Source organism: Sinohyriopsis cumingii, chromosome 7 (genome assembly GCF_028554795.1).
Source record: "Sinohyriopsis cumingii isolate HCF-2022 chromosome 7, ASM2855479v2, whole genome shotgun sequence".
Taxonomy (NCBI): Eukaryota; Metazoa; Mollusca; class Bivalvia; order Unionida; family Unionidae; genus Sinohyriopsis; species Sinohyriopsis cumingii.
The window spans coordinates 119873783-119900958 of record NC_142967.1 but is presented as its reverse complement, the minus strand read 5'-3'; the positions used below and the strand labels follow the sequence as shown (position 1 = coordinate 119900958).

Below are 27176 nucleotides of genomic sequence, written 5' to 3'. Positions count from 1 at the left end.
GATGGTAGTGCGTTTGTATAATAAAATTAATCAATGCATGATGATTGTGGTTGTAAATGATAGGTGGTCACTAATAGCAGAGGATGCTTAAGATGGGCATTGATAAAACCAGTGGTATTTGCTTTTGATATAACCAGTGGTTGAACCCACATGGTATTAGAGGTGAGAAGCATGTGTATTACTACAGTACTGTTTCTTGAATTCTTGAAAAGATTTGTGTTTTAAAAAATTCCATGAATTATGTACAAACTTCTTGAATTTACCAGTGGGAAGAAAGAATGTTTAAACTAATTAAAAATATAACTTTTAAAATTAAAGATGTTATTTGTGTATTTTACAAAACTAATGAATAAATTTTTAAACATTTGTTATAATTGAGTGGATCAAATGACACTTGACACAATTAGTTGCCACATGGAGGAATGTCCCCCTGCTGCAGTGTAGATATTAATTTGCAGATGGGTGACTAATTTAGTATCAGATATGGCCTGGCTAAGAATAAAGAGTGGTTGCAAATAAAAATTGGAATGTGACCCACTTTCCATTAGAAAAGTTCTGTTTTGGAAACCGTTGAATACCCCTTGAAAAACTCTACATGCCTGTTCATGAATTAGCGCAGAATCTATAACCTTTGCCATTTCTTAGGCATTGTAGTGATGTTATGAAATCCTGGACATGGCAAATAAAAGTATTTATCTCTAAGCTTGTTCCATTAGTGTTAGTGAATGGATAAATAGTATCTCATTGTTACAAGATATACTTTCAGACCACGGTAAATCATTATGTTTTTCAAGATGAGATTGATGTATGTTAAACTTCATTATGAGAGCAACATTTAGCACAGAAGTAATTGTTCTAAAAAAAAATTTATAAAGTGGAACAAAGATTTGAAAAATGAACTCAGGAGATATAATAAAATAGATGTTTAGGGACTTGATACCATTGTTGTCATTTGGGTTTAGTTCCGGGTTATAGCTCAAGCAAATAAGGAAACCATGGTGGCAGAGTTGTTTTGCATATTAGACTCAAACTGCTAGCATCACAGGTTCAATACTTGCCCAGGCCAGACTATATTGACTGCCTCTCTATATTCCTTCTCTGCATGATGCAGCCAATAATGTGTTGTGGAAAATGACATTAAACCCCTCTTCTTGTCTCCGCAAGTTGGAAGATTGTTCTGGATTCTCCAGTTTCCAGCACCTGAAGGACCTCAGTACATCACCATCAAAGTCTCTAAGGGCATGTTGTATAACTTCTTAGTACTTGTTATGATATAAAGTGAATCGAGTTTAAATTTCATATATTACAGCACATAGTGGTGTTCAGAAAGGGCTTGATGTACAAGCTGGAGCTGTTTGATGCCAAGAGGAAACTTATCACCCCCAGGAATCTTCAGAGACAGCTGGATTGGATTATAGAGGATGCTGATAATCATCAGGGTATTGTAAAAAGTGTCTTGTTTTGCATTGAGGTGCATTAAAGTGCTGGAGAGATTATCATACGTCTGGCAAAAGGATCATGTTATGGCATTAGTATGTAATAATATTTTAGTACATAACAGCCAAAAATACCCATTATTATTGTACAAATATTTATTTTTTATTGATCTTGTTAAAATATTACATGTTTTTATATAATAAATGATTATATAGCACTAAAAATGCATCGTTAATAAACAATATAATTTTTATTCTGTGTTCATGTGTAAACTATAGTAATATATCATATGAATTTAAAGGTTAACTTTAAGGTAACACTTACTGATTCTGTCTTTAAATTTTTAAGTTTACTACAATAACATTCATGCAGTAAATTAATTTACAGCCTAAAGCCACCTATGACATAAATAATAAATGGACCAACTAAAAAAAAAAACCAAAAGAATGTAACAGTTGCATTAAGGAAAACTAATGATGAGGACTCAGATTTGGCTTCCTTTGCAGGTTTTAATAACACTAACATTGATAAAACAACAAAGAATACGGACCTTTACAATAACTATGTAATTAACTCACTCAGAAAATACAAATAATATATATTGTAAATGCAGACGCAGATGATGTAAGGCAGTACCCATTGTGCTACAGTAAAAACAGTAAAAGGATCTTTTAGCAAGCAATTATTGACATGGTGGAGGTTTTCACAACAGATAAATAAACAATATGATCCTTTGAAATGATTGTGCATCCTTGAGTGGTATTCCTTGAAAGACACACTAATAGCAGTTTTTGATAAGTACATAAGTCTGATCTACAGCCTACAGCATATAACTTTACCTTATAAATCTTAGGAATCATTAACCAGACTCAACATTTTCTCTCATTTTTTGTGCATCTCAGTTCAGAACAGCCCACACTCTGCCTGCAGACTCTACTCAGCATATTTGGTTAAAAAGGATTCAGTCAAGGTCTGTTGGGTTTACACCTGGTTTTCAATACAATTATTCATAGCAAAGTTGAAACATAATTTTGCTGCAAAAACTTGGTTGCAGACTGCATTTAACAGGTTGGCCCTTGTGCCATTTTATTTATACAGCAAAATCAATCTGCACATGTTTTTGGTTGTGAATTACAGGTGATCACTTACAGCAAGGCTGGCTCAAATCAGGTTTTATTATACTTGCACGATCAATGGCTTACTTAATTTTCAATGAAAACACTGCCACAAAAGGGATGGGGGGGGGGTATACATCCTTTATATTTTATGGAGACAGGGGTTTTTAAGCAATTTTCACCAAATTGGCTAATGTTTTTTTCCAAGAGATAAAAGGATACCATACATGCTGGAAGCAGTCAGTTTATCTTTTTCAGCAATATAAGTTATGGCTTGTAAATTTAGAAAAATCTGTTACAAGTAATTTGTTTATAAAAATATAAAATTCCACAGTATCAGTCACATGAATTCATGTAAATAATTTAGGATAAAAATAAGCAGTGTGGGAATCTATGGTATTTTGTTGTTGAATTTTATTTTATGCCCGATGCTGAATGACGTCCTCTTCTTACTTGCTACTTGAATGAAAAAATAACATGGGTCTCATACATTCTTCAATGCTGTAAGCACTTCATATTGCAGGATGTCTTGTGGCTGTCATCTGTAGAAGAAAGTTTCCTCATTCTCTTTGTGACACATTGCTGAGTTTCAGAAAAAGGTGATAGCCTAATCAAACCTGTTCTCATGAATTGTCTCCCTTTGTTGGATTTGACTAGTTAACAACTTACAATGGCAGCACCCAGTTATGTTACAAATTTCAGGTTGTTCCCCCCACCAAAAAATATGGCCATTTATTAGATATTTATTACACCACCCCCATCTTAATTTGGTCCTGTCCATCCATATGTATGTTTGTCGATTTTTCCATCCATCTATACTGAGAAATGTTAGCAAGTTTGCACAAAACTGTTCAGTGTTGACAAATTAAATCTGGTTAGCATATTTGTATGCATATGTAAATTACCTAATTAGATTTTCAGCACCCCCTCCCAACCAGTTTTTCAGTTTCTTTTATACAATTTTGAACATGTTTTACTTCTAATTTTTAGACAACAACATTATTAGCACAATTAAACAAAAACCACTTGAGGTAGTGTTATGTCTTGTTTGAGCTGTTAGGTTGACATTTTATCTACCTCTGTCCCTGTATAGTGATATTGGGATTTGTTAAAGTTAGGATGGTACTGGCCGCCCAAGCTGGGAGAATTTTGCCTGGGTCTTTGCAATGTGCAACACTATAGAGATAAATGATATTTGGAAGTCATATTTGTGTTTATATGTAGATGACCTAATTAGATTTTATGCTACTACAGCAGATTTTAGCCCAACTGGTCAAGAATCAGAGGAGATTACGTGTTGGTGCAACATGTGTCCATTGACCATTTACAGTTGTTTGTTATTGATACCTGGGGCCTTAGGTGGCTGAGTGGTTAAGATGCTAATCATTACAGATTACTGACATCTCATCTCTGTATGCTTGGCTTTTGAGTCTCAGCTTGGCCAGTGTGCATATGTGAGAAAGTATGCCAGTTGCTCCTCATGGGTCAATGGTTCTTCCCAGGAGTTTCTTGGGTTCTTCTTCCATGAAATATACCGTCTGTCATGTATAATCTATCATCTGCTTAAAATGTCATTAAAACACACAATCACTATTGCTGTTTCACCTAAACTACTCGGAGGAAAGTCATGAAACTTGGCATACAGTTCCATCCTAAAGTTTTCTTGGTCCTACATGAGAAGAATGCCTTCTAACATCCAAGATGTGGGTTTTTCTCCAAGAGACTTCATATGAATTGCCATATTTCAACAGCATAGTGTAAACAAATCATGAAAAGTGAGAAATGACACATTTTTTATTATTATCCATTGGACCTATAAATGTATCTTTTGAAGGATTGATAATACAATTCAATGAGGTATTTTTTTGTATCTTAAAACAGAATATAATTAGCAATTGTCTTCAGCTAATTTAAATGTTGCTTTAGTTGTTTCTTTTTAAAGTTTGGCACGGTCAGATATCTTACTGACAAAATTTCTCCCTTAGATAAAGGGCACAACTAATATCAAATATTGTTTTGTTTTCCTGTAATGACTGATACTGACTGAAAGACATTTTTGGTACAGTCAGATATCTTACTGACAAAATTTCTCCATTAGATAAAGGGCACACCTAATATCAAATATTGTTTCGTTTTCCTGTAATGACTGATACTGACTGAAAGACATTTTTGGTACAGTCAGATATCTTACTGACAAAATTTCTGCATTAGATAAAAGGCACACCTAATATCAAATATTGTTTTCTGTTTTCCTGTAATGACTGATACTGACTGAAAGACATTTTTGGTACGGTCAGATATCTTACTGTTCCAGATATAAAAGGAAGAATCTATTAGGCATTGTCTGAACATTATTAGAAAACTGGTTATAACAACAAGTTCTTGAATTATCCACACATAACCCAACCCATTAGAAAGTAACTGTTTTTTGTTTGTTTATTTTCTCACTTTCCCAGCTTAAGTTCATATGTCAGTGTCATCCAATTTCTTGAACATAATATAGTATTGGTATGGATGTTTATATTGTGACATGCATAAAAAATTCATCCATTACTTTGCACATTAATATATAATTGATACTTAACAGTCGGATATTGGTTAAATTACTGTAACAACATGCAGCAAATCCTGAATAAAAATGATGGTGAGCTGACCTTCGATATGGCAACTATGGTGACCATTGAAAAGTCTTAATATGACTATTTCTCTTGAAGAGTGGTGGCATTGGTGTGGAGTTTTAACTAAAACACATCTTGCAGTTTGTGGATATATCAGAAGAATATGATGTAAGTTCAGTAACTTGTTTCCTTTTTAAAGATATCAATTATGGATTAAAACAAACTTAGCACATGGATATATCTGGACAATATCTGAGATGAGCATATTGTTGTTCGGTTCAAGGTCAAAGTCCATGCCAAAAGATGTTGTACTCCAATTATCTTGTGAACATGTTAAAGAAAAAATGTTCATCACAGAATTTGGTAGGTTGGAGTTTCTTAAGATTATCCAAGATGATTTAAATGTGCATGAATTAAAAATGATATAAAGAAAATGAGAAATTTACTTCTCATGAATTCACATTTCCTTAAGAGTGTCAGTCTCTTCCAGGAGTTTCATTCAATCTTTGACACATTTTCTTTTGTCTGTTGCTTATACAGAATTTCTTAAAACAGGCATGTGCAAAACAAGAACTGGCACATAAAATTCCGATTTATAAAAGCAGCTAATAAATCCATGCCACAAACCAGAAGGAACCAATAAGATCATGAGAGTACTTTTTTCTTTATTTACAGATGAAGCTAGCACTGCCGGTAAAAACATTCCAAGTTTGACAGGTTTAGATAGAACTTCCTGGGCCAAAGCACGAAAAGAATTTTTCTCTGATGGGGTTAATAAAGAATCATTAGATGCAGTTGAGAAGTCTTTATTCTGTGTAAGTCTGTGAGAGATTTAAAGGATACGTAAGAAGGAGCACTCCTGACAGGTTCTTCTGTTGAATATATCTCTTGATTGTTTGCAAAACATCATACATAGTTCTCATGCAGCCTTGTCAAATGCAAAACATGAACACCCAAACATCTGCTTTGTAAATACTCAGACACATGCACAGTGAAATATTAAATATTGAAGATAGGCTGCTTCTGTATTTAATTTTAATGAGCTTTCATCAGATCAGCAGATTTTGAATGGATAATTTGTCATAAAATTAAATCTACATGGACATTATCAGTTTGATATCATTGTGCTATAGCTTCATTAATATGATAATAATCCAATATTATTCGTTGTGCAGATAAGACAGTTGCATATTAAGAATGAGAATATGCCACAAGAATCATAAAAGCCTTATGTTTGATATTATCTCACGAGTTAAAATTTTCCATTCCTGGACCAGTTCATAAGAATGATTTTGTTCATCTCTGCAGCCACAATATAAGTATTAAAATACTTCTGTCTTGAAATGAAGCTTTAATTATTATGACAGAAATAAGAGAGATTTATATGTAGAAATGACTATTTTAAACAGGTATATAACAGGGTATACATAATAAAGAGACAGATCTTCGCAAGTCAGTGTTACCATTACTGAGAGATATATTCACTTCAGTAAACCTTGTTTAGTTGTAACTACATTTTTTCCAGTTAACTGGATCCAGACAGTTATATCTGTGAATATATTCTATTGCTCATACAATAGTTTTTATTCTCTAGATGGTATAAATAGAAATACAAACAAATGTATGGAGTAAATTTGTTTTTAGCTTTGTTTTTAACTTATCAGTTTTTAGTAAAGGAACACCTTGGTAAACATGATAGTGACCTAATTTGACTTTGTAGGGCCCAGATAAGTAGCTTTGTAACAATATGGATTACTCTGCTTCTGCTGGATTTGTAAGAACAAATTATCATCAGGCATGGTATTTATAAGAAACCAATTTCTGAAAAAGTAAAGTATGTTTCTTCAGTAATACTTACCCTATCATAATACTGGCATGCCTCCCAAGTTTAGCCCTGCTCTTAAATAGTGAGCACTTCCACTGCATTAGTAATGAATAACTGTCATGGGATTTGGCACCAGTCCCTGTATCCAAGGAGAGATCACTCTCATCTGACTTAAATGTAAGCAGAGTACATTTTAGCACTTTTGGTGCTGATATAAGCCAGAAGAATTTATAAAATCGTTTTTGGCTGATCTGCAGGTTAATGGAAGGACTTGTAGCATATTTCAAACATTTTTTCAGGTTGCTTTTGTCTGGTTAAACATTATTGATATCAATGTTTCATTCCAATGATCAGATTATCTTCATACAAATATGATTAAAACAAAGTCATTTTAAAATTTCCCATACTAAATATTACAGCTGGGTACCAAAACGAATTTTGTACTGCAGTATTTCTGAACATACTGCGATATATACCATGGTATACCACATTTATAGTAGGGACCAACAATTCAGTGTTCTGGAGCAGGGACCCGACACTTTTTGTTTGGTTTCTGTCTGTCATTAGCTGGAAAAATATCTTGCTCTTATTTATAGCAAAAATAACACTATATTATATGCATGATGTTACTTGGAAAAATAATATTAATTATCTTGAGATAAAAGAAATTATTTCAGCTCAGGAAAATCACAGCCCCTCCTCCCTGCCTAAATTAAATGGCCAGTACTTTATACAGATGAATTTGCTTTGCATATGTTATTTGTTTATAATTTCTAACATCTGTAGCTAGAGTGAGATGATTAGGGTTATATAATAGCTGATAATGTGAAGGACATCATGTTCACATTGGAAAGCTTAATTGATAAAAATGGGAAGAGCTAATACTGAAGCCTACACTTTTCTAGCAACATCCTGGTAAGATATTTAGCAGAGAGGGTCAGCAAACATAAAACACATTTACTCATTAAACGAGAAAATATTTAATGGATTTCAGAAATTATGAAAGTTCAGACTGAAAACAAGCATGCTGTTATTTTTGTCTTATAAACAAATACATTTACTTAAAACATTCAGATATGCTAGGAAATAATGAGGAATTTTGTTGTTGTTGTAGTTGTTTTGTTTTTCAAATCTGAAAGTAGGAGTTAGCTATATATGTTTCACCACATTTCATACCATGGTACATACCACCAGAAAAAATACAGTGGTAAATCAGTAAACTGGTAATACTGAGTAACTCTACTAGATATGATATTTGTGTAAAATTGTGACATATTCTTTGTCTTTTGTTTTGCCAGATAAACTTGGAAACAAGAAGTTTTTCTGATTTTTCAAGCCGAGGAAAATTCTTGTTCCATGGAGATGGAAGCAGCATCTGGTTTGACAAGTCATTAAGCATGATCTTTTTTTCTGATGGTCACATGGGTTTGAATTGTGAACATTCCTATGCTGATGCCCCTGTGGTTGCTCATGTAATTGAATTCAGCATGACACAAGAGTATGTATAATTAGACTTTGTAAAATTAATTATTTTATTCTTGAAAATTATTCTTTGATTTTATTACAAAATCATAAATTCAGGCTTTCAAATGGACCTACTTTTCCCTATTTTCACTTTGCTTCATACATTTTCCCTCATTTTAAAAAAAATCATCCCAACTATACATGCTTGTTGAAAATTGTTGATACATTTGTTTATTAATTTATGTGCTAACCATTATGGAGAGGTTATTTGCCCCTCAGTGCTTTCTTTTCAGGAATTTAATGCAGTTTTAAGGGAACATCTGGTGCTCAGATGTTTTGATTTTGCCATGGCAACCTGACCCACCTATTTCTTGTACTTCATGACTAGTACAGGAGGCAGGTCAGCCTTGTTCAGAGAAAGGTTGGTTACTGTAGTGTGGAACCTATTTATTTCTGGGAAAAGATGTTTTTTCTTGATTACAGGAGCAGAGAAGTGAGTAAAGATATTGTTGTTCAGTTGTTTGACTTGGCCTTACTTTTCTGTCTGATTTTCTATACTTTTAAAACTAAAATGGCATTACTTTACTGCAATGTTTAAAATTAAGATAGCCCTAGTTTTATTTGTACTTTTTCTTAAAGTGGTGCATAAAAGCCTGTAATTTCACAGATGTACATTTTTAAAAAAACGTTAATTTATCATGTAATTTGGTGAGATTAATGAATATTATTGTTTTGGTATTTGGCTGAGGAGTTTTATTTAGATTTGAGACATGTTATTGAGTGTTTTTCGAAAGGTAGTATACCTACAGCATGGATCAGTAAGGAATCATCAGCAAGGAAAGTAACAAAAAAGAGAATATTGTACTGGGAGGACAGTGTCATCAATATGGCAATTATATATAATTTATAGACATATTGTAATCTACATTGATGTTAAATGTCCACTTTGGATCTACTATCCCCTCCCTCTTTGCATACTAGGGGATTCAGAATAGGCCAAAATACACCCTCCAGCATGTTGTAAGAGATTACTTAATGGAAACAGGAGCCATGGTGACCCAGTAGTTAGTCCACTGGAAGGGTGTGGGCTTGAATCCTACCCTTGGATCAGCCTGAAATTGGCAAGGTACTAAATAGCCTAATGGTGTTGATGTGATGTAAAACACCAATATGAATCTACAATAGATTGAAACTATATCACTACTGTTACTCTTCCTCGAGTCCAAACAAAAATATTATTTAGAAACCACCAGATCTTAAGGACTTAATTTGTGTATTTGTAACAAAAAATTAAAATAAAGAAGTTTTAAAATCGTGGATTCGTTCACAACTTATTTTCCTGCCACTACATCTGTAGTTTGCTCAGTGTACTTGTTCCTGCTAAATTATAATCTTTTTGGTTTTCAGGTGCCGAAGTCCTTAAAAATAATTTCTAAGATTTTGTAATTAATTGACTCTTGATGTTCAGACTGGTAATACAAACAAATATCCTTTTTTTTTTGACACTTTGTTGTCACTTGTTATCATGTGATTTATATGCAAAAATAATGCAAAACTGGTTGCTGAACTTGTAACATTTTTTGCACCAGTAAATCCTGTTTAAATGTGGAGTTTTGCTTAGCTAATTTGTCATGGACTTAGTTTACTTAAGTGTTGTTTGCATGCATTGGTGGTGTTTTTTTTCTCAATAAATGCATATTCTAAAAATAAGCCTTACTAATTGTTTTCATATACCTGAAATTAAATGCTCTTGTATCCATTTGATATGCATGACTGCATTTATGTGCAGTAGAGTTGCCCTGCATGATTTAATAATCAGTCTTGATCATGAAAAGAACAGTTTAAACTTTAAATTTAGTTATACATTTTTTTTAAAATGTGAAAACATATTGAGAAAGTGTAACCTATACATGATGCAAATCACTTTTTCATTATTGTTGTGAATTTTGACAAATCTTTTCATCATTTTTGAGAAAAAAGCTTTGTTGTTTCTTATCAGGTAAAACTTTTATTGTTTTAATAAAGGAGATGTTGGTTGAAGACCAAAACTTTCATAATTTATTAATTAAACTATGGTTTCATAATGGACTTGAAAGAAAGATTTGTCTGGAGCAATATGCAAGTAATACTTTTATTCTGTTTTAGGTCATTTACACAAAGGCACGTCATAGTCCCATTGCTCTGTATAGTTAGCGATTCTGTAGTAACTTATTTACACAAAGGTACATCAAAGTTCATTGTCTTTGTTTTGTAAGTCATTACACAAAAGGTAGTACCATTTTTATAAGTCTTTGGTATGACTTGGCCAGGGTTCAAACCCACAACCTCCCGCATCCGAGGTGGATGCTCTTGTAGTTAGAACATCCACCTCGAATGCCAGAAGTCGTGGGTTTGAACCCCAGCCAATTCATACCAAAGAATTATAAAAATGGTACTAACAGCTACCTTGCTAGGCACTCAGCATTAAGATGTTAGTGTTAGGACTGGTTGGCCTGGTGTCAGGATAATGTGACTGGGTGGGACTTGATGCTACATGTCTGCAGCATGATGCCCCAGAGCTAGACATCACTATAAACTGTCACACTGCAAACATTGTCGTGATATGTCTGAAAAATTGTTAAAGCTACGTTAAAAATCCAAATCACACACACTCACACACACACGAAGGTACATCAAAGTCCCATTTCTCACTATAGTAGCAACTTATACAAAGGAACGTCTAATTCCTATTGTTCTGTATTGTAACAATTCTGTTCTCATTTACACAAAGGAATGTCTAATTCCTGTCGTTCTGTATTGTAACAATTCTGTTTTCATTTATACAAAGGAACGTCTTAATTCCTATTATTCTGTATTGTAACAATTCTGTTCTCTTTTACACAAAGGTATACCAAAGTACCATCACTCTGTATAGTTGTGATTCTGTTGTAAGTCATTTACACAAGGGGTACATCAAAACTCGGTTAGCTGGAGACTGATTTGTATTCTTGATTGTGCCATTATCATATGTCAGAAAGAATACAATTTTTATTACTAAATAACACCTTCATTTGACGTTAAGAAAATTCATTTGCTTTCACGTGAGCTTTTGGCTGCCATCACTGCATCCTTTTCAACTCTGAATGTGGTTCTGAGTGACCTACAGTTAAAAAGTGACTATTGTTTCTTACTTAGGGTGCCATGGGGCTCAGGAATCAGCATGTTGGAATTGCAGTCAGCATGTTGTGGGTTCGAATCCTGCACAGACAAATCTTGTTTGGCAGCTATTGTGTGTCGTTGGGCTTTTTCTCCCATTGACTCAAATGATTTTTGTAGTGCTGATGCATTTGGCCAAAAAAAAATATGTCTGAAGCCCAGCACCATTAAAATTATGGGACCACTCACATCTAAAGCAGCCACCAGCAGAGTGTTTGGTAGTTAGATTTTCTCTAGGACCTCAAGTTTCTCATATTAGACTCATTTTTTTGAAATTCTTACCTCTAACTTCTTTATACTGGTCCACTAAGTTTGTTGTTGTGAAATGTTGCATAAAGGTAGCCAGAAACTCATGTAGAGGTAATGGGTTGACTCTTAAAGAAATCATCTCTCATGTTGTTATGGCTTTTTCTTTTTTTTATTTGATCTGCACAGAGCTATTGTTGGCCCATTTTGTTCAGCTCCTATTGATGATAAATTCCGCACGCCTGATCAGCCTTTATCCAAACCCCAGCGGCTAGTCTGGGATGTTTTCAGCAAGCTTGCCCCTGTTGTAAGATTAAGCAATGAATTTGTACGAAAGGTAAATAAAAGTGTTTGGAACCCTTTTTGCAGTGATGTAATAACTCTTTCCTTTCCTACAGGCTCTCAACACTTAAAATGAACTTTGCTTTCCCTCTAAACTTGCTTTTTTTGGCAAATAATGGAACTTAGCACTAATCACATGGCAAATAATAAAAATGAAGCACTTGTCCCTATCTTCCCCTATTTCGCACAATGAGTATATTTTTTCTTGAATAATTATTCTTGCACACTTAATAAACTGAGGTGGTGCCAGTTTTGTAATTATGCTTACACACTTATTAAACTGAGGGATGTCAGTTTAATATTTATGCTTACACACTTAATAAACTGAGGGGGTGCCAGTTTAATAATTATGCTTACATCTTTAATAAACTGGGGGGTGGGGGGCAGTTTAATAATTATGCTTACATCTTTAATAAACTGGGGGGGCAGTTTAATAATTATGCTTACATCTTTAATAAACTGGGGGGGGGCAGTTTAATAATTATGCTTACATCTTTAATAAACTTGGGGGGGGGCAGTTTAATAATTATGCTTACATCTTTAATAAACTGGTGGGAGGGGGGCAGTTTAATAATTATGCTTACATCTTTAATAAACTTGGGGGGGGGCCAGTTTAATAATGGTCCATGTTTGGTTAACCATACTTAGGAGTCAGTTCATCAATTCATCATATTCTATATTTTCTCTTTACTGATAAAAACGATAAAAGTCATAAAATGGTTGTGAGCAGAAAACTAGTGAAATAAACCTGCTAGGAATTAATGCAGACTGACAGTTGGATGGTATCTTGCAGGGATTTGCATAAAGGGCCAGTCAGCACACAGGGTGTAAATGAAAGGAGAGTTGGGGCAGAAGTTGGAAAATTTGGGGAGGGGTGAAATTCTATTTCTATCCACTTGAAGCGCTGATTAAAAGCAATCAATAACTTCAAGTGTTTTACTGTTAATTTATTTATTAAATGGAAGATATTATGAGGGCATGATATATTTACTGAATTCAGGTTTCTGCTTTTTGTGGTAACTTGAAAAATTATTAATCTTAAAACACTGCAGTGTCTAAAAACTTTTGTACAAATGAAAGTTCATTATGGGGCACTTGTGCACAGGGCTTATGACTTCGTTTCTCTGCCATAGTAATCATCATGGTTTACCTTAGTCTTGTTGGTGTGATTTGCATCAATTCATCTAACCAATATAAAGATTATGATAATGTGACTAATTTCTTGCATTCCTTCCCCAAATCAATTTTTAACAAATGTTATGAGTGTGGTTCTTTGCATAGACTAAGAATGTCAACTGAAGTTTTTACCACCCAAATGCAGCTAGATCATTCAGTTTGGGAAACCCTTTTATTGTGATATAAAAATAGTATTATTTAACACTGTTTTTAATTTGGGTGGGGGGGAGGTTAACAAGACTTGCTTTCCTAAATTGTAAACATGCACTGCATTCAGATGGTTGCCTGCCAGGTTTTAAGTTGGGCACAAATCATGTTATTGCAACAGCTGTACAGTCAGATCATGTGCTTTCTACACTATTCTTTGCTATCCCTCATTTTGTTAGTTATGAATTGGCTTTGTCGTGGCGATCTGGTTGTTTACATTTTCTTATGAATGTGTGAGGCACACTGTACCAAGTAATACTTCTCCTTTTGTAAATGCTAAAATCGTCAGTTATTTTTGGTCTATACTTTTTTATTAACTCTTGTGCATCGTGGTGGAAAACATTTTTGTTACATTTCATTGGAAGAGCCATAAAATTATACGATGTAGTTATCTCACGTTTTAATATTTTTTCCAAAGAATGCAGTTTAAATGTTTATACAAGATCCAATTTATCCCAATAGTATTTTTAATGGGGATTTTTTATAAAAAAATTAAACTTAAACTAGATAGGCTAGATAAAAGTAAGATTTTGAAATGGAAATTTACATGTTGGTCTTAAATTCTATGATATGAGTAGGGTAGAGACATGTATTTTGTAATGGAAATTTACATGTTGGTCTTTAATGATATGATATGAGTAGGGTAGAGACATGTATTTTGTAATGGAAATTTACATGTTGGTCTTTAATGATATGATATGAGTAGGGTAGAGACATGTATTTTGTAATGGAAATTTACATGTTGGTCTTTAATGATATGATATGAGTAGGGTAGAGACATGTATTTTGTAATGGAAATTTACATGTTGGTCTTTAATGATATGATATGAGTAGGGTAGAGACATGTATTTTGTAATGGAAATTTACATGTTGGTCTTTAATGATATGATATGAGTAGGGTAGAGACATGTATTTTTTGTATATTTCTTGTTCAGTTAACTTTACACCATATAGCCACTAATTATGGCATGCTATTAAACTTTACAACTTCAGCAACTGTGAAATTATCCCCTGTGCCATAAACAAGCTTTTTAAGGCTGTATGCAAAACACTAGAATTTATTTTCAAATTTATCAGATACAAAAAGAAAGTTATTGTTTTCTGGAATAATAATCAAATATAGACTTTGGAATATTCTCATTTTTGTTGATCCGTGTAAATCAAGTTTGACTTGCATCCAAAAGCATAAATACCTAACAGACCCTGAAATAGGTAATTTTACATGTGAAACAAATACAGAATGTAGAAACAGACCCTGAAATAGGTAATTTTACATGTGAAACAAATACAGAATGTAGAATAAATGTAAACTGATTGCTGAATGAACACTAACAAAATGGTGAAAGAAATTTTGATCACAATGGATGGCATAAATGCAAAGCACAGAATGTTGAATGATAAACAAAAACAGAACAATATGCAGACATTAAATGACATTTCAAAACCAACTGCCATTGATGTAATGATATTACTGGTTTTTGTATCTATACAACTTTTATTGGAGTGAAACATAATAATAGAATTTACTAACAAATACTCTACATCTGCTATAAATTGTATGCAGTCTTTTGCAATTTTGGTATTTTGTGTTTCATTAAAGCACACTTTTCATGAGACAAAATATAAAAGCTATATCTCCATTTAGCACTTTCAAAAATGGAAACCCCAACTTCAACACATGCATTACCTTTCATTCCAGAAGAGTAAAAGTGAAAGGAAATGATTGATGAAAGTGATAAACACAAAGTCAGAGTGCATCTTTGAGACCATATGAGATGATAGATGCAATGCAAACATGAATGGAATGCAAATAGAATGCAGATGAAATGCATATTTGGTAAAACCGACTAGTTAGAGTCTGTGGCAGTGGAACTAACCCTTGGCCTATGTCTATTGTGTATTGCTAGCTAGACCTATGCCATGTGTGCATTGATAGCTTGGCCTATGCCATGTGTGCATTGCTAGATTAGTCAATACCACATGCACATTGCTAGCTTGGTCTATGTCTAGCATGCATTTCTAGCTTGGCCTATGCCATATGTGCATTGCTAGGTTTGCCTATGCCATGTGTGGATTGCTATGCCAAGTGTGCATTACTAGATTGGCCTATGCCAAGTGTGCATTTCTGGATTAGCCTATGCCATGTGTTCATTGCTAGGTTTGCCTCTGACGTGTGAATTGCTATGTCAGTGTGCATTGCTAGATTGGCCTATGCCAAGTGTGCATTGCTAGGTTTGCCTATGCCAAGTGTGCAAAGCTAGATTGGCCTATGCCAAGTGTGCATTTTGTTTTTTTATAGGAAAATTTTAAAGTACTTAAAGCAAGTATTTATAAGTCTTTATTTAGTAATAAATTAAGATTTATGTAATATTTTTGTTTCTTGTCATGATCAGTTACCCCATTGATTTCTTTGTTGTAGCTCTGTACTGTGCAAATAACCAGCTTTGCTTTGTGTTGTATATTGCACTACTAATTTTGTGTACACCCACAATCCATAAAATCATACTCTTGAATTTTATCCAGCTGTGAATGTTTGGTATTACTTCCGGTTTTGTTAGATCACTATTTGCATTTCTGCCATCATGTGTGGTTTGGTACATTAACGACTGCAGTGTATACAGTTTAGTTTTAATTTACTGAAAACAACATTGTGAAATAGGAGGCAATACCAAATATTGTGAGACAAAGTAAATTCATTACAGAGATATTTATGTTTTGTACTTTAATTATTGGTACATAGAACTTTTCAAATAATTATTGATACATAGAACTTTTCAAATAATTATTGGTACATAGAACTTTTCAAATATTTATTGGAACATACAACTTTTCAGATATTTCCATATTTTAGTACTGAAGTTCAAAATTATCATTAGGATTTTATCTATAATTATTTACAGACTTAATGAAGTATTTAAAAAAGTAAAGAAATTACAGTTATCATACATCTTTTCTCATTCCTCATCACAGGTTAATGCTTCCTTTTGCACATTCTTATTAATCAAGAGGATTTTATTTGTAGTGCTTTTAATTTTAGACTTGCACAGTAAAATGGCACACTGACATCTTTTATAAATCTTTTAGTTCAGTTTGCACTTTGTGTAATTTCAGCATTTTGCTTATATTTACTTTTATATTTTGTTGTCCAGTTTTATCCAATTAATTGTACATGTTTATGCTGTTTGGCAATTTGTACCAAAATATTTGGAATTTGTGATGGTGAGTTTTCAGTTTTCAGTTGCCATAATTAAAGTAGTGTACAGTAATAATCTGTCTTGGATGGAATTTGTGGAAATTAACTCTATTTAAGCTAGTTGAAAATTGTTATGTAGTAAATTTTGATTTGCAGTCAGTGTTGTGCTACTATCTTTCATGATTCACACTATAAATAAAAGAAATTCAAAATTCAAAATTAAAACATGTCCAGTACGGATCAGAAGCTTCTTTTTTCTATCATTTTGGGGTTCAACAAGCAGCTTTCACAAACCTAAAATTTGTCTGAAATTTTAAAAAAATATTTGTGATGAAATTCCTTTTCCTAATTTATTTTCATATGAATATCTAATGGAATTTAGGCAAATTAATGTTTATAATTAGTTCCAACTTGAGACTGTACTGGTGGCCTAGTGGTTAGATTGTCCGCCCCAGATGTGGGAGGTTGTTGGTTCGAACCCCGGCCAAGTCATACCAAAGACTTCTAAAAATGGTACTAACAGCTGCCTCACTAGGTGTTCAGCATTAAGAGGTTAGTGTTAGGACTGGTCGGCCTGGTATAGGGATAATGTGACTGGGTGGGCCACCATGCTACATGTCTGCAGCATGATGCCCCAGTGCTAGACATTGCTATAATCTGCCACATTGCAGACATCGCTATAAACAGCCACACTGCAGACATCATAGCGATATGACTGGAAAATTGTTAAAGCTACGTTAAAAATCTAAATCACATATACACAGTGCCAACTTGATGATATCCCTGCATCAGTTAGGATCTGTGAAATCATGTCATTTATCAATTAATTTTTGGTGGGTGCTGCTAATTTTGTTTGCTTGTAGCATGCAAGCTGGAGATTCATGGATATAGAGTGACTAATCATTAAATTGTTTATTATTTTTAAGAGATATAAACGTATATGTTATATTTTTATGCTTCCTGGCAAACATTTGTATAAGAGCTTAAGCCATAACCTTCAGTGTTGAGTTCTTGGCTTTGTTGTTGCAGGTTTAGCATTTTAATTATTAATAGTGTTGGGTTTTGTGCATTTCGCTTCCAGTGTCACACTTGCCACTGTCTGTGATGCCCTGAAACTTGTAATGTGTAAGAACAATTGTACTGCTTTGTCTGAAGTGAGCCAATATAAGCAACTTTAAATGTGTCACGTTTGTGGTTAGATTTGTATCATAGCACTCATTTATATGCTGTCAGAAACTTGACGTCTGTATGCAGTTGGAGTGGAAATAAATCACTGTTACAAAAGAAAGTCACTTTGACCAGGGTGTTAATTCAAGGAAAGATCTTGTGTTCAATTTCATTTTGCCAGTGCAGTTGTGTTTATTCAAACTTAATTCTTACACATTGCTTTAATTGACCCAAAATAGGTCAGTGTGAAATACTTTACATTATGTGTGCAAATCTTTGGCCTGAGATGGAAAAAAGGAAGCAAGTGGTTTATTTCTTGCATGTTGTATGGCTTTTTTCTTTTGGCTTCTTGCTGTTGCTTTTTCTTATGGTCTTACATCATGTAACTGATATCACAGATAACTTTCCTTCTTAAATTTAGGGTGTTTGAAGGTGTGTATGATAGTGACGGAAACTGCAAACTTTTACACATTGAGGATAATGAGCTGCCTCTGTGCCACCCCTTGTGGTTGGAATGGGAGATTTCATCATCTCTGTCTTCCATTATCACTAGAGCTGTCTCATTTATACAGAAGGTACATGGTGATATGCTTTTTTTCTCCCTTAGTCCGGATTTTTTCTTTTGAGATTTTTTTTTTGTTTTTGATGTGTTTACTCCTTATATATGTTTGTGTTTGTTGCTTGTTTCAAAACTAGTCTTTTGCTTTCACGTTGAATTTGGAGAAAATGTATCAAATATATATATATAGATATTAGTAACACTAATACTTTTGTTTTTAAAAAAATCAACTTAACATCCAAATCTGCTTAGTAACTTAAAACTCTATTGATTGTCATTAATCGTGATCAGACTAGGTTACCATTGTACATCAATGATATCTTGGTCAGATTAGATTATCAACATTTGTCAACAATATTTAAGATCAATAACACTCTTAATTTGAACTTGACTTTTGCATTGAATGAAGTTTAATTTATATTGATTCATGTTGATATGCTAGTCTTGTCGAATATTAGCTCATAATCAATGATGTGCAGGAGTTCAATATGGCAATTACATTGGTGTTCAGTACAAACTTCTAATCTGTGATAAGCAGGAGTTCAATATGGCAATTACATTGGTGTCCAGTACAAACTTCTAATCTGTGATAAGCAGGAGTTCAATATGGCAATTACATTGGTGTCCAGTACAAACTTCTAATCTGTGACAAGCAGGAGTTCATTATGGCAATTACATTGGTGCCCAGTACAAAATTCTAATCTGTGATAAGCAGGAGTTCAATATGGCAATTACATTGGTGTCCAGTACAAATTTCTAATCTGTGACAAGCAGGAGTTCATTATGGCAATTACATTGGTGTCCAGTACAAACTTATAATCTGTGATAAGCAGGAGTTCAATATGACAATTATATTGGTGTCCAGTACAAACTTCTAATCTGATAAGCATGACTTCAATATGGCAATTACATTGGTGTCCAGTACAAAATTCTAATCTGTGATAAGCAGGAGTTCAATATGGCAATTACATTGGTGTCCAGTACAAACTTCTAATCTGTGACACTCAGGAGTTCAATATGGCAATTACATTGGTGTCCAGTACAAACTTCTAATCTGTGACACTCAGGAGTTCAATATGGCAATTACATTGGTGCCCAGTACAAAATTCTAATCTGTGATAAGCAGGAGTTCAATATGGCAATTACATTGGTGTCCAGTACAAACTTCTAATCTGTGATAAGCAGGAGTTTAATATGGCAATTACATTGGTGTCCAGTACAAACTTGTAATCTGTGATAAGCAGGAGTTCAATATGGCAATTATATTGTTGTCCAGTACAAACTTCTAATCTGTGATAAGCAGGAGTTCAATATGGCAATTACACTGGTGTCCAGTACAAAATTCTAATCAGTGATAAGCAGGAGTTCAATATGGCAATTACATTGGTGTCCAGTACAAAATTATAATCTGTGATAGGCAGCAGTTCAATATGGCAATTACATTGGTGACCAGTACAAACTTCTAATCAGTGATAAGCAGGAGTTCAATATGGCAATTACATTGGTGTCCATTACAAACTTGTAATCTGTGATAAGCGGAAGGTTAATATGGCAATTACATTGGTGTCCAGTACAAACGTCGAATCTGTGATAAGCAGGAGTTCAATATGGCAATTACACTGGTGTCCAGTACAAAATTCTAATCTGTGATAAGCAGGAGTTCAATATAAGCAGGAGTTCAATATGGCAGTTACATTGGTGTCCAGTACAAACTTCTAATCTGTGATATGCAGGAGTTCAATATGGCAATTACATTGGTGTCCAGTACAAAATTCTAATCTGTGATAAGCAGGAGTTCAATATGGCAATTACATTGGTGTCCAGTACAAAATTCTAATCAGTGATAAGCAGGAGTTCAATACGGCAATTTCATTGGTGTCCAGTACAAAATTCTAATCTGTGATAGGCAGGAGTTCAATGTGGCAATTACATTGGTGACCAGTACAAACTTCTAATCAGTGATAAGCAGGAGTTCAGTATGGCAATTACATTGGTGTCCAGTACAAACTTGTAATCTGTGACAAGCAGGAGTTCAATATGGCAATTACATTGGTGTCCAGTACAAACTTGTAATCTGTGATAAGCAGAAGGTTAATATGGCAATTACATTGGTGTCCAGTACAAAATTCTAATCTGTGATAAGCAGGAGTTCAATATGGCAATTACATTGGTGTCCAGTACAAACTTGTAATCTGTGATAAGCAGAAGGTTAATATGGCAATTACATTGGTGTCCAGTACAAACTTCTAATCTGTGATAAGCAGGAGTTCAATATGGCAATTACATTGGTGTCCAGTACAAACTTCTAATCTGTGACAAGCAGGAGTTCATTATGGCAGCTTCATTGGTGTCCAGTACAAATTTCTAATCTGTGACAAGCAGTTCATTATGGCAATTACATTGGTGTCCAGTACAAACTTATAATCTGTGATAAGCAGGAGTTCAGTATGGCAATTACATTGGTGTCCAGTACAAACTTCTAATCTGTGACAAGCAGGAGTTCAGTATGGCAATTGCATTGGTGTCCAGTACAAACTTCTAATCTGTGATAAGCAGGAGTTCAATATGGCAATTACATTGGTGTCCAGTACAAAATTCTAATCTGTGATAAGCAGGAGTTCAATATGGCAATTACACTGGTGTCCAGTACAAAATTCTAATCTGTTATAAGCAGGAATTCAATATAAGCAGGAGTCCAATATGGCAATTACATTGGTGTCCAGTACAAACTTCTAATCTGTGATATGCAGGAGTTCAATATGGCAATTACATTGGTGTCCAGTACAGAATTCTAATCTGTGATAAGCAAGAGTTCAATATGGCAATTACACTGGTGTCCAGTACAAACTTCTAATCTGTGATAAGCAGGAGTTCAGTATGGCAATAACACTGGTGTTCAGTACAAACTTCTAACCTGTTTTAAGCAGAAGTTCAATATGGCAATTACATTGGTGTCCAGTACAATCTTAATCTTTAGTAAACAAAAGTTCAATATGGCAGTTACTCTGGTGTCCATTGCAAACTACTAATCTGTGATAAGCAGAAGTTCATTGTGGCAATTACTCGGGTGTCCATTGCAAACTACTAATCTGTGATAAGCAGAAGTTCATTGTGGCAATTACTCTGGTGTCCATTGCAAACTACTAATCTGTGATAAGCAGAAGTTCATTGTGGCAATTACTCTGGTGTCCATTGCAAACTTCTAATCTCTGATAAGTAGAAGCTCATTATAGCAGTTACATTAGTGTCAGTGCAAACTTCTAATCTGTGATAAGTAGAAGCTCATTATAGCAGTTACATTAGTATCAGTACAAACTTCTAATCTGTGATAAGTAGAAGCTCATTATAGCAGTTACATTAGTGTCAGTACAAACTTCTAATCTGTGATAAGTAGAAGCTCATTATAGCAGTTACATTAGTGTCAGTGCAAACTTCTAATCTGTGATAAGTAGAAGCTCATTATAGCAGTTACATTAGTGTCAGTACAAACTTCTAATCTGTGATAAGCAGAAGCTCATTATAGCAGTTACATTAGTGTCAGTGCAAACTTCTAATCTGTGATAAGTAGAAGCTCATTATAGCAGTTACATTAGTGTCAGTGCAAACTTCTAATCTGTGATAAGCAGAAGCTCATTATAGCAGTTACATTAGTGTCAGTGCAAACTTCAATCTGTCCATCTGATTGTACATCTATGCACTAGAGTAACCTAGTGTTAATGTTTTATGATTGTCTTTTCTATCTGTAGAATGATGGGCATGCCATTAACATAAGTCCATACATCATCTGCTCACACCTTAGATTACCAAAATTCAAAGTTTTTCGCTCTCGTTTTATTACCAATCCACCCCAAGTGACGCAGGGTAATTCCATCTGCTATGTAATACAGGGAAATCCATCCTGGAATGCAACACACTTGACCCCCCCCCACTGTATATAATACATGGGGATACAGGATATAGCTTTTGCTGTGTTGATTTGTCCATGTTATTTATATTTAATTTATATTGTTTGTGGGATTTTCTCAATGATTATATGTTCTGTTTATATGTATTTTGTAATTGACCTCTGTCCAAAATCAAGTTGAGGGTCTACGTGACTAGTGACATGTATTTTTAAGCAACAAATTACATAGCTAATATTTCTCTGTGATTATAGACTAAATATTCAGATCATTATTATTGGACATAAACATATTTATTTGTATCTGAGTGTATATTAGTCTTTCACTTGTAAATCTCTGATATTGTTGATAATTTTGAATGTTTTAGAAAGGAAACTGAATCATGGCTTTTTTATTGTGCCTTTGCTTTCGCTCAAAAAAACATTCAAAGTGTCACTGTGGACACTTGGCTCAAATATTAAACTTGCAGGTCATTCAAGGCGTCGCTATGAAACTTGGCACATATATTGAACTAGCAAATCATTCAAGGCATTGCTATGAAACTTGGCACAGATATTGAACTAGCAAATCATTCAAGGTGTCGCTATGAAACTTGGCACAGATATTGAACTAGCAAATCATTCAAGGCATTGCTATGAAACTTGACACAGATATTGAACTAGCAAATCATTCAAGGCATCGCTATGAAACTTGGCACAGATATTGAACTAGCAAATCATTCAAGGCATTGCTATGAAACTTGGCACAGATATTGAACTAGCAAATCATTCATCAAGGCATCGCTATGAAACTTGGCACAAATATTGAACAAGCAAATCATTCAAGGCATCGCTATGAAACTTGGCACAGATATTGAACTAGCAAATCATTGAAGGTGTCACTATGAAACTTGGCACAAATATTGAACTAGCAAATCATTCAAAGTGTCACTATGAAACTTGGCACAGATATTAAACTAGCAAAGCATTCAAAGTGTCACTATGAAACTTGGCACAGATATTGAACTAGCTCATCATTCAAGGTGTCACTATGAAACTTGGCACAGATATTGAACTAGCTCATCATTCAAGGTGTCACTATGAAACTTGGCACAGATATTGAACTAGCAAATCATTCAAGGTGTCGCTATGAAACTTGGCACAGATATTTAACTAGCAAATCATTCAAAGTGTCGCTATGAAACTTGGCACAGATATTGAACTACTTTTATCTTTTGCTCTTCCCAATTCTGTAGCTTTAGTATTTTCATTCTTGCCTGTTTTTGTGGCTATCTGTCCATCGTACATGCACTCATTCCTGGCATAACTCTGGCCATTCATGTTATCTTTATGAAACTTGGTACACATATGAGACTAGTGGTCAAGATATGCATTTTGCTTTTTACAAATCTTTAATTTCAAGATTTTAATATTTTTGTCCATTTGTACATCCAGCCATCTGTTATCCAACTTTTTGTTTTGGGGGCAAAGTTCCATAGTGATTCCCAATTTGTAATTTGCTATATTTTTAATAATTTAGTCCATTTTGCTATCTAGCCTTTATTCTGCACACTTTAATTTCCAGAGCATTTCTCAAACTGTTCAAGATATCGCTATGAAACTTGGTATATGCACATATTTACTAGAGGATCATGCTCCATTTGCTACTCACAATTCTTCAGTATTTATTTTAGGTTTATGTATATTTTTCAATCGATCCATTCATTCGTTATCTACAGATTTGTTTTTAGGGCAAAACTAAAGATATCTCAATGAAACTTGGTACACATATTAGACCGGTGCTGTGGACATGCCCTTCTCTATTCACAATACTTTAGTTTTAATATTTTTAAATATTTTAATTCATTTAGTTCTCCATCCATCCATTTATCCACACTGGAGTTTCTGAGGCAGAACTCTAAAACTATTTCCAACATCTCTCTGAAATTTGGCACACAGAGTGGTGTAGTTGAACCTTGTTTTCTTTGGTTTTTATATTCTTATATCCTTCACACTTCCTATTCCAAAATATAACACCAAAATTATTAAAGATCTCTATTTTTATTCTTGTTCACATATTCAAGATGTGTCTTTTACTGTGCACAACACTTTAGTTTCAGTGTTCCAACATTTTTACCTGTTTGACATCCAGTTATCATCCAAGCTGTTGTTGTTGAATCATTTGAAATAACTCTCTAAAATTTGGTATACATATTAGACTATTGATGTAGATGAGCCATTTGCTATTCTTGATCCTTCTGTTTAAGTATTTTTAATGTTCTTGTCCGTTTGTCTCATCATCATTTATCAACTATTCATACTTTCATTTCTGGAGCAAAACTTGTAATGTCTGATGTGCTCTGTACCTGTGTGCTTCTTGTATATGAAATCCTTGACAAAAATTGTCTCCTAGCAGATATTTGGGTAGGGTTGGGACGTCTTTTTTTTCTTTTTAGCCTCCAAGAACATTTTATGGATGGATGATCATTGTGTCCATCAGTCTCTCTGTTCATTAGCCATTTTAGTTTCTGGATTATAACTCTTACACCATTTAAAATAGTTCAACCCAAGTTGGTACAGATTCAACCCAAGTTGGTACAGACTCAACCCAAGTTGGTAAGGATTCAATGCAAGTTGGTACAGATTCAACCCAGGTTGGTACAGATTCAACCAAAGTTGGTACAGATTCAACCCAAGTTGGTACAGATTCAACCCAAGTTGGTACAGATTCAACGCAGGTTGGAACAGATTCCACCCAAGTTGGTACAGATTCAACCCAAGTTGGTACAGGTTCAACCCAAGTTGGTACAGATATCAAGAAAATTGCTTTTGATATTTCAAAATTTCCAAATTCAATATTTTTTTCAGTTACCATGGAAGCAAAGTTTAGTAAAGTGTATAAATTCAGATTTGGACTATAGTGTACTTTTAGCATTGGTTGTTACATAAGCAGGGGACCAGAGGAATATGTCATCTATAGATGACATCTGCTTCAGTTCCATTTTATCCTACCCACTTTGGATTTTGGGATATCCCTGGGTTGGGTGAGCTTGACATGCATGTCATGAGCCTCATGTTTTTGATCGTCGTCTTTATTCGATTAAATTTACATATGTTGGGTTGGTTCATAGCACTGTTTCAGTGGGGAAACATTTGAGTTGGTTCATTGCACTGTTTCAGTGAGAAAACATTTGGGTTATTTTATAGCAATGTTTCAGTGGGTTAAACATTTGGGTTGGTTCATAGTACTGTTTCAGTGGGGAAACATTTGGGTTGGTTTATTGCACTGTTTCACTGGGGAAACATTTGGGTTGGTTCATGGCACTGTTTGAGTGAGAAAACATTTGGGCTGGTTCATAGCACTGTTTCAGTGAGGAAACATTTGGGTTAATTATACAACATTGAAGTACAATTTCTTGCATAACCTGGACTTTTATGAGACATAGATGAACATTTTTTCAGCAGCACTTTTGTTGACATTGATGTAAACATTAAATTCTGCTGTCAACAATCAAGTTATAGTGGTAATTTTTGCAGTGTTTTATTTTTTGTGACAGGGTTTGTATGTGAGGCACTGCATTCTTGTTGCTTACACTATCCATTATTACTTGTGCAAAAGGTTGGTGTGTTGCACATCTGTTATCAAGATGATTTTAAGTTTATTGATATTTAGAATATGAAGTAGTCAATCATTGCTTGTGTTAATAATTTTTTTCTTGTTTTGTGTGGCTTTGTTCATGCAGATACTACATTCAGTGGTCACACTGTAATGCTGCAAGGGAGCTATAAAAACATACCATGAACTATGTGGCATTACTTTATTCGAGGTACATTTGATCAGGAACCATGTTACACCAGAGTATGTTTTAATGGGGTCCATGGCTATCCCTGTGTTTCATTGGGACTATGTTACACAGGAATGAGTTTTAATGGGATCAGTGACCATACTTGTGTTTGATCAGGGACTGTATTACACAGGAGTGTGTTTTAATGGGGTCAATGGCCATACCTGTGTTTGATCAGGGACTGTTACACAGGAGTGTGTTTTAATGGGGTCAATGGCCATACCTGTGTTTGATCAGGGACTGTATTACACAGGAGTGTGTTTTAATGTGGTCAATGGCCATACCTGTGTATTATCAGGGACTATGCTATATTGGAGTGCTTTATAACGGAATCCTTGACCATACCTGTGTTGTATCAGGGACTTCTGTACTTTACAGTGAGGGACCTCCATACATCTTTATGTAGATTTAAGATTTGTTTGTTAATAGACTTCCAGTCACATTGCTGTTGTAATTATACAAATTTAAATGAATTCATATTTTTATTGTTACAGTTCCTATCAGTTTTCTTTTTGTTTTTGATATACTTAATGAACACTGAAAATTTACAGTTGAATTTTAATATTTGGAATGTATAATAGCTATGAGTATAATGAACCCAGGTCTGTCAGACACAAGTGTGGATCCTGACCTGTTGGTGACATTCTGCAGCAGCAGATCTGGGTCCATGTTGTGTGTTCTTTAAAATGATGGCAGGTGTACCTCATCAGAAAATAGTGAACAGTTGAAATATAATTACTTTGAGGCTGATGTTTCTTTATTGAGATGCATCATGTACAACTGATTACTATAAAAATCACAAGGAATCATCTGTATCATATTAGACAGGATTTACTTATCATTCACTGGTAAAGATCGGAACAAAATTATTTGAATGCAGCGATGTGCCTTTGAAGATTACAACATG

General features: G+C 34.2%; 1 protein-coding gene across 3 annotated transcripts in view; it reads left to right on the top strand.

Moving 5' to 3' along the window:
- The window catches only part of LOC149796021 (carnitine O-palmitoyltransferase 1, liver isoform-like), an 87945-nt gene that overhangs the window by 46109 nt on the left and 14660 nt on the right, over positions 1-27176 (top strand). For 2 of the 3 annotated variants that reach the window (XM_089965938.1, XM_089965935.1), the window contains 4 exons: positions 1310-1439; positions 5846-5985; positions 8294-8493; positions 18407-18560. In XM_089965938.1, the coding sequence (XP_089822064.1) occupies positions 1310-1439; positions 5846-5985; positions 8294-8493; positions 18407-18560 (624 nt within the window). Of the gene's footprint in view, positions 1-1309; positions 1440-5845; positions 5986-8293; positions 8494-12089; positions 12238-18406; positions 18561-27176 lie in introns of all 3 variants that reach the window. The other variant, XM_089965936.1, reaches the window with a different exon arrangement.